The sequence below is a fragment of the Quercus lobata genome, chromosome 8, assembly GCF_001633185.2.
Source record: "Quercus lobata isolate SW786 chromosome 8, ValleyOak3.0 Primary Assembly, whole genome shotgun sequence".
NCBI classification, from domain to species: Eukaryota; Viridiplantae; Streptophyta; class Magnoliopsida; order Fagales; family Fagaceae; genus Quercus; species Quercus lobata.
The window spans coordinates 46,095,848-46,105,119 of record NC_044911.1 but is presented as its reverse complement, the minus strand read 5'-3'; the positions used below and the strand labels follow the sequence as shown (position 1 = coordinate 46,105,119).

General features: G+C 35.4%; 1 protein-coding gene across 2 annotated transcripts; it reads left to right on the top strand.

The window, feature by feature from the left end:
* Window positions 1-4,728: 4,728 nt before the first annotated feature.
* Window positions 4,729-8,259, top strand: LOC115957284 (serine/arginine-rich splicing factor RS31-like). 2 transcript variants are annotated; one of them, XM_031075497.1, is made up of 6 exons: window positions 4,729-4,899; window positions 5,123-5,277; window positions 6,860-6,972; window positions 7,199-7,428; window positions 7,539-7,817; window positions 7,973-8,259. In XM_031075497.1, the coding sequence occupies exons 2-6, from the start codon at window positions 5,172-5,174 to the stop codon at window positions 8,001-8,003; spliced, it is 759 nt and encodes a 252-aa protein (XP_030931357.1). In that variant the 5' UTR covers window positions 4,729-4,899; window positions 5,123-5,171; the 3' UTR covers window positions 8,004-8,259. The 2 variants fall into 2 exon arrangements, 1 of the variants encoding a protein (XP_030931357.1); XR_004084331.1 differs by lacking the exon at window positions 4,729-4,899 and adding an exon at window positions 6,248-6,730 and having other exon boundaries at window positions 5,152-5,277.
* Window positions 8,260-9,272: the final 1,013 nt, after the last annotated feature.

Here is a 9,272-nt window from a genome sequence, read left to right as displayed (position 1 = left end):
AATGTAATTTGTATTTTTGCAATTTATTTTAATTATTATTTTTAAAAGAACTTACAACGAGAGCTATATATTGACATGACAAATACTATGGATGGAAGAGCCATCAATAATTCCTTTCAAAAAAAAAAAAAAGAGCCATCAATAGTTTCAGGCATGCACGTCAAACATGTGACTTTAGTAGGTGGGGAAAAAATCTTCTCCATTTAATCATTCAATTCCCTCCTATTTTTAGTCAACGCATGACAATTGACATTTATTTAATTTTTAAATACCATATGTGTTATAAAAATAGAAAAAACAAATCTTATCCGTGTAGATGTGATGTAAATATGGATGAAAGAGCCAAAATAAATATTGTAAGGATAAAGTTTCTATACAAATTGGTTTGGAGAAAGCTCCTCCAAACATCTAGGTGGCAATCTTAAACAATGACAAGTGTCCTGGTCATGTGCATTGCAGATGACCAATTTTAGCTTAAAGTTGAAAAGTAACGCTGTTAAGTAAAGTTACTGACTTCTCTCTTAGATGTTTCTCTCACCTAAAACACTTTCTCTCTCCTTCGTTCTAGATTGAAATCAGACTTCAAACCCCTTTTTTCCTCTCTCTCTCTCTCTCTATCTCTCTCTCTCTCCCTGCTCCTCCTCGATTCCTAACCACATGCTCTCTCTACTAGTTCGCCTAATCCCTACTGAATCCAAACCAAAAAGAACCTCCATTACTCTCAAATTTTAGCCTAAAACCAAAAAAAAAAAAAAAAAAATTATTATTATTATTATTATTAATGAGAAATTACCTAGAATCCTTGTTGTGAACAACATCGACAATGATTTTGTTGTTCACAACAACAGAATTTGTCTAGTTTGTAGTTTCTGTTCCCTTGTTAATAAAATTTGTTGATTATCAAAAGAATCCTTGTTGTGAAAAATAGGCTGGGGTTAATTCGCTTGTCTTATATTTCATAATCTCTTTGATGTGGGTATGTTTAGGGTCTTTCACTAAGATCTAGATTGGGTTTGGGACGTGAACCTAGTGGTGAGTTATTATCAAGTGCCAACTGTTGTGCAAGATCATTGTAATCTTTGTTTCTCCATTGATAAACTTTCTGATCTTTTAAAAAAAAGAAAAGAAGAAGGTTGGCTGGTGCCAGTACTAGTGATTTCTGCCATTTAATGTTGTTAGTTTTAATTTGGACTTGGAACGAAGGAGAGAAAGAAAGAGAAAGAGTGATTTAGGTGAGAGACACAACTAACTGAGAGAGAAGTTTAGTAACGTTACTTTTCTAAAATTGGTGCACATGACCAGGGTACCTGTCATTGTTTAAGATTGCCACCTAGTTGTTTGGAGGAACTTCCTCCAAGCCAGTTTGTATAGAAACTTTATCCATATTGTAATATCGGCTCGTAGGATTGTTTCTTTCCAAAATGAATTCATCGCTACTTCTTTCAAAATAAAATAAAATAAATATTAACTTAATATTAAAAATAAAGTGATAAAATTAGCCTACTTATAAATTGATCCATCCCATTATATATGACACATGAGTTTAAAATTTAAGCACTTGGTGTCATTAAGCAAAAAAAAAAAAAAAGCGCATAAAAAAGCACAACTTATGAATGTAATAATATAAGGGAAAATTTTGTTGCGCATTTGCTAATGTACATTCCATAAACATAATGTTCATATTTTCACACTCGATGCCCACATTTTTAAAGAATGTTCATATTTAACACATGAGTCTGATAATATGTATAGAGATGGTACATTAGTGAGTGTGAGATAATCAATACGCTATACATGATTGGCAAATGCTTCATATGATATTAAAAAAAAAAAAAATTATAAACTAAACTCATTTTAATGGAATACATTAAAAAAAAAAAAAAAAATAGTTTGAAAAGAACATTGTAAGGGGAAAATTTGGATGCAAAGCCCAACAACGAAAAGGACTAAGGCTCAAAGAGCCCAAAACAATAAATTTGTAGAGAGTGGGCTAGAAACTGAACTCCAATGAGTTGGACAACAATCACAGTAGGTTAAATGATGCTTAATAGTATGAATAAACGGTTTTGTGCAAGAAAAATCCTCCTCAGCGAAGTCCGAGGTAGGTAGTTCTTATATATTTCTCTTGGGCTTATACACAATTACAGTTCTTGAGTGTACAGTGATTTTTCTACTGATTCTCTCTCCCACCTCTTGTAATGAGATTTTTCTTCTTTATATCCCCCTTCTTCATTCCATCTCAGCCCTCCACAAGTAGATTAGGTTGCTGGCTTTGATACTTGTCTCATTAGCACATTCCTGAAGTTTTTGAATGTTGCTGTTCAAGTATTACTATTACCTCCACATTGCCAGAGAGTTAGCTATAGAGCATTCAATATGGTGGTAGCAGCTTTCTTCTTAGATATTTATCACCTTTCCTTTATCTTATCCCAATTTGATGCTTATCCTTACCAGTATGACCGTTTGGTGCCTTGTTCTTGATGAAAGGTCGGATCCTTGACCTCTACTCTATTTAGCCGAGGAGGTGTTTCTCCTCAGACTATATTCCCAATCCCTCATGACCAAACTTCTTCCTCAGACTACTAGCTTGTATACTTCCATTAGTATCCATCTGCCCTCAGATGATTTAATGTTCTTGGACTCGGCCCATGACCCAATATCTATTTCTAGGCCCTTAATCCCTACAAACATAAATATTCATATTTTATTTAAAATATATTAGGGAAATATAAAAACAAGTTATTTACAAATAAATAAAGGTGATAAAAATATAATTTAGAAACTATTAAAGGTAAAAAGTGAGAACTATAAGGGTCTTTCTATAGAAGTTAATGCTTGGATAGAGGGAATTCTAAATCTCTAATACCATTTTATAGGGTTAAATTAAATATATATGTATGGATTAAATTAAATTAATCTAAGAAATAGTGCAAAACTGCAAATTAAAAAGTCTTACAAGCAACCAACCACTTAAGAACATAAGGATGATGTGATCAATTATTTGAGACTATTATTCAAACTTTGTCATGCCCATATCATGTCAATGTGTACGGATTTGAGGAGAGCCTCAATTGAGTCAAGTCCAAAATTCTAACAATCATAAAGCTTATCCTTATAAGGGTGGGGTAAGGATTGGACCTGTTGGGATGTTGACACGTGGCAAATATCTGACATATGTCAACGTCTCAATAGGTCCAATACTCTCGTGCACAGTACTCAAGCCGGTTTCATACAAGTGACTCTAGAAAAGAGTTGCTACATTCGTACTCCAACTTTAGTGGATGGATGCTCCTCCTTTGAGATATGCCCCCTTGACTACTTCTGATGGGCTTCTTGGCTTGAGAAACTGAGTTGGATTCTAGGAAGCCTCCCTCTGGTAACTTTTGGGGGGAGTTAAGAAACTTACTATGAACTTTTTTGATTCAATGTTATTTGTGACTTTTATTGTTTTATAATTCCATGTTATGTTTAAAATTAGGAAGTGTCAATTTACAGGGGTTTTTGGACAACTATTAACCCTTTCCCTTCTTTTTGGCATGACTAGATAGTATTTTATTCTTTTTAGAATAATGACTTCGGCTTTGGCCCAAAATTTTTTTGGACAGAAATACACTGCATCTGCATGCACGGTTAACTGTCAGATCATTATTCCAACACACATTTAAATGCAATAGGAAGAAACAATGATGTCTTACCAACCAAGCATACAGACTATCACTATATAAATCTATATCTAAATCTATGGCTTTTACCTTGTTTTTGTTTTTGTGATTGGTTGGGCAATTGCTTTAACCCAAGACACTTTTTCACCCATCCAGCAAACTTGGATTCATTTTCTCCCTAATAAAGAGTTCAAAAAAATCTTTCTTAGCTATCATATCAATGAAAGCTAATAAGTTATTATCAATTATGAGTAAGACTTAGGTACAATACTTAAGTTCTATTCTTTAGGTTTCATTCTTAAAATTCTACCATGTGAATTTTTTCTTATAGGTTAAAAGTGTATTTTTTAATTAAATAACCACATGACTGAATTTGAAAAGAAGAACTTAGAGCACAACACCTAAAGTATTGTCCATCAACTAAATTATGATGCTTCAAATGAGAACAAATAAAAAAGTACGATTTCTTCAACTCTTTAAAAAGGTTCAGCAACTCAGCTTTACTAAAAGGTAGAACCTTCCACAAAAAATAAAATGGGGGCCCTCGCTAGATTTAAGCCCAGATCACAAATAGGAAAGAGTTCAGCTTGGGCCTTTCGGTTTTGGGCATGAATTTAATTCCAGGCCACTCTTTATTATAAAAGTTTAGGTAAATTGTTACACTCTTAAATTTGGGAGAGCTTAAATTTAACACTATAAAATTTCAAAATTTAAAATTTATCTTAGAAGTTTAAGGTTTTTGAATTTTACACCCTGGTATTTTAAAATTTAAATTTTACTAGCTAAAATTTGGGAGGATTTTAAATCCTCAAACTTTTAAGAGTAAAGTCCAAACATTCTTAAAATTTAAGGGGTAAAATCTAAATTTTAAAATGTTAGAGTTTAAAATTCAATTACCCCAAACTTCAGAGGAGAAAATCAAAATTCTAAAATTTCAGCAGTAAAATTCAAATATTCCCAAACTTTAGGGTATAATTTGCAATTTAAAAGTTGAATACAATTAGTGGAAGACTCTAAGTCAATCACTGACTACTTCACAATGAACCCACCATCCGATTCGCTGAACAAAATCTCAAAATCGGACGGCCGCGAATAACTTCTGTATAAATTTTGGGCTTTATATATAAACAAACGCACCGTACCACTCTCTACGAAACGCAGTCACTTTTCTCTTTCTTAGGGTTTGCTTTTTGCTCTCGCTCTGAGACGAATCGGATTCGGTGGCTTTAAGCTTAAGGTACTTTCATCTAGTCTCTCTCTTAACAATTTGTTAATCTTTATCGCTTTTTCAAATCACTGTATTTGTTTTTATTTACTTTCTTTTTCTGTGTTTGGTTTCTCGGAAAAAAGACAAGATTCCTTTTGTACTTGCCGTTCGATTTTGTTTCAATTAATTAAATGGTTTTTGCTTGACTTACCGAATAAGCCAGTTTCTTGTTTGTTTTTTTGTGTTTTCTCAGGAAACAAACAAAGGATTAGGGTTTTTTTTTTTTTTGGATAGTTGCGACGATGAGGCCGATTTTCGTGGGAAACTTTGAGTACGATACTCGCCAATCTGAACTGGAACGCTTGTTCGGAAAGTACGGGAAGATTGAGCGCGTCGACATGAAATCTGGTTAGCGAACTTTGATATTGATGTTGAACTTGTCATAACTGTTTGGTACTTGTGGTTTTTAATAATTGCAGCTATATATATATATCATATATCTTTGCTACCCATGTCGAAGTAGTAGCTATTTTATTAGAATGTTTTGCTGATTGCCCATTGTTGTAGCTATCGAATTGTACAGATAAATAGTGCATGTTGTGTTAATTTCTTATTGTTCTTTTATGTAATGTGGCGTAGTAGGAGTCATTAACAGACTTGCTTCTACGTTGTGGCATGCGTTTGTGGAGGTTATCCACATGTTGAAGTGTGTGAGATTGAGGTTATCTTTCATATCGGCGTGGTTTTTTTTTTAATTTTTTAATATTGTGGAAGTTATCTCCAATGAAGTCCCTACATCTATTACTATTACCATTTTAAGTAATTTTACTAATTGGTAAGTTATACACACACCCAATCGGTTTTGAACCCATGGAATCACCCTATATCTAGAACTTATGAGGGGAGGAAGTGTGAATTCAGCTACAGCTCATTGGCTATTACCATTATAATTAATTTTGGTGCTTTCTTTTGTAATCAAGTCAAAACTTCGGAACCCGCTTTCTCTCTCTCTCTTTTTTTTTCACCTTTTATATTCGGGCACTCTCTACCTGGTTCCTTCTTCCTGTTTCTGTCCTGAATTATCTGAATGTTCTGTTTTAAAGCGGAGTGGTATGGGTTGTGTGGATTTTTTTGTAGCCTCTAGGTGATTTTTTTAGGCTGTGGCTGCTCCCTTGATTACCTGGCTCAAGGATATCCATCACGGCGGTCTTTTATTAACAAAATTTTTGTACAAACATCAATTCATTGGATATGGATGTATGGCCACTTGTGTAGTGTACATATCCAATGCCTGTTTCCTGATGGAAATGAATGGGGATCACAAATTTGCAATTTCTTTGGAGAAAACCTCCATATTTAAGTGTTTCTTTTGACGCAGGAACATCTGCTAATGGAAAATGAGCTGAGCTTCTATCTGGGCTCGCCATCTGTGCAAAATACTTATTTTGGAAAGGAAACCAACTTGCTTGCCTGATCTCCTTCCACCCCACTGATAGCATCATCCTGCACTTTCTACACTCCGATCAATCCTTCACTCATGACTCACCCACTTCATCGCATGCCATTTCACAAGAATTTACATAGTGGAATCAGTCAATTTATTATGCCTTGCCTACCAACAATGATCATAGGGGATCAATGATATCTGCATGCCATGCCAACAACTGAATGTAGTGGGATGAATGAATTCTGTCATGCTATGCCTTCCATTACTGAATTCGTGCTTTCTGAATGGTGAAGCATGCGCAGAGACATCTCAGACCTGAAATTTTGGATTAGAACTTTTTACATGCAACAATCATTAGTTCATCATGCAACACCTCTACGGCCTTATGTTCATCAGCCCCTCACTTATATGCAGGTGTTGTATTTTTTGTTTTTGCCAGGGATAAAGAAAACCTGAAACTAATGTGCTATGAGCTGAGTGGATGATTTGTCATTGCTGTCCTTAAGTTCTATTGTTGATTTTTCTTTTGTTTTCTTATTGCAGGCTTTGCTTTCGTTTATTTTGTGGATGAGCGTGATGCTGAAGAAGCTATTCGTGCCGTTGATAATAGGCCGTTTGGTTATGACAGGCGTAGGCTGTCAGTGGAGTGGGCAAGGGTACAATATTTTTCTACACATAAAGTACCCCTTTTTTGCTCACTTATATATCATCATGCTCTTAAAGTTGCCAGCATTCCTGTTTTAACCCTTTTAAAAAGGAATCAATATCCGCTTTTTCCAAAAAAAGAAAAGAAAGAAGAAACTACATCCTTCCATTATTTTATTTTATTTTTTTGAGAATCAGTATCCTTTCTTCCTGATCATGATGAGTTAATTTTTTCAGGGTGAACGAGGTCGGCCTCGTGATGGATCTAGGTCAGGGGCAAACCAGAGGCCTACTAAAACCTTGTTTGTAATTAACTTTGATCCAATACGCACAACTGTTCGCGATATAGAAAGACACTTTGAACAATATGGAAGGATTCTTCATGTCCGAATTCGACGTAACTTTGCATTTGTCCAGTTTGAAACTCAGGAGGATGCTACCAGAGCCCTTGAGGCTACTCACATGAGGTCGGTAAAGGGGGTTTCCATTGCATTACTTGGCTAACCTTCCCATGATTACGGTCTTTCTCTTTGTAAATGTGACCTAATGAACTTAAATAAGTGCTGTCATTTTGCAGAAAGCTATTAGACAGAGTGGTTTCGGTTGAGTATGCTTTGAGGGATGATGATGATAGGGGTGACGGGAGTTACAATAGCCCTAAAAGAGGAGGTTATGGTGGGCGTGGGGTTAGTCCTTACCGAAGGTCACCAAGTCCAGTGTATCGCAGGCGGCCAAGTCCTGACTATGGTCGTCCTGGCAGCCCTGTTTATGATAGGTACAATGGGCCAACATATGACAGGCACAGGGGTCCTGATTATGGTAGGAACAGGAGTCCTGAATTTGGCCGATACCGAAGGTATTCATACTTTCAATGTCTCCTCATGTTGGTCATACTTTTTGTGAAATTTTGCATTATTAAAACTTGTGTTTGGAGCTTACATGCTTGTATTATGTTTTCCTTTTATTATTATTATTATTATTTTAATTTTCTCCTTGAATCTCGACTTGCAGCCGATCACCTGTTAGAAGGTCAAGAACTTGAAAGAGAAACTCCTGGTTCTGGGGAAGGGGTGAATATGTAGCTTGGAGATGTTACTACTAGTTTTAGGTATTTTCTTTTGTATGCACATTGGATATTAGGGTTAGCAGTGATCATGGAGAAGTTTTTTTTTCCCCTTGAATTAGTAATCATGGAAAAGTTATTGGATATTACTTTTTAGGATTGACTATATTTGTCAAAACTTTTTTGTTTCAAGACCTGATGTTATGTCTAAACGTGATTTGCATTTACGTTTCAACAGTACCGTTCATTGGCGATGACAACAGCTTAGGTTTAGAATTGGGTTGTTGAGACCCCTGCAATCTGTGCGAGTTTTGAGATGGGCATCCGATTTTGACTCCTGATATAATAGCCCAACCCACCTCATTCCCCCCACCCCCCCCATTCTCCCGACCATACACTTTTCATGTGTTAAGAAAATCTGAATCATTATTGTCATCAATGTGGACGTGGAGGTGGACATACATTTTGGATTTATCAAGCTCTAAAATACAACCTTATGTAGCACGAGTTAAATTATCTGAAAAGTTTTGGGTGTTAGGTTGAGGAGAGTGAGTTTATACCGGTGGCCCTCAACTAGTTCTTCCTAAATTTTTTAACAGCATGATAGTTTTGTAAAATTAATCCTCAAGAAAGGATCAAGCTTGCTTGAATTTCTGGTTTTCATCGTATTTTATGTTTTGGGTGGTGGGATTAGTGGAGGCTCTGGTTGCTTTTTGTACTTAGCACTGCGGCCACGTTCATTAATTTGGTTCGATATGATCCATTGATATAAATGGGAGTGAATTAAATGTGATTGAATCATCAATAAACGAGGGTTTCATGGGCTTTCAAGCATTTAATGTCCGTTTATAAGAACTCTTATCGAGCCCAGGATAGGTGATTGAAAGATGCCTTTTGTGCCCTCCAAACTACTACTATTACTACACATTCCCCTTTGAATTTCACATGGCATTGTCTTTGCGAAGAACGATTTGGGATTTTGTATTTGTTTGGCCTCGTTTTCCATCTAAATATGTGTGTATCTACGTATGTCCCGTGTTCTTGTAAGGACATATATGTATATTAGTTATAAATTTCGCCAACTCTGAAATCAAATCCTAACTCGGTCACTTCCTTTCTACCTTTCGCCCAGTAAACACGTATATTATATACTTGTGATTTAAGTTTCATATCATTTAATTTCGGTCCTAGAATGAAGTTGCCTCCAAAGAAAATATTTTATGTTCACAAGTGTGCTTCTCATATATA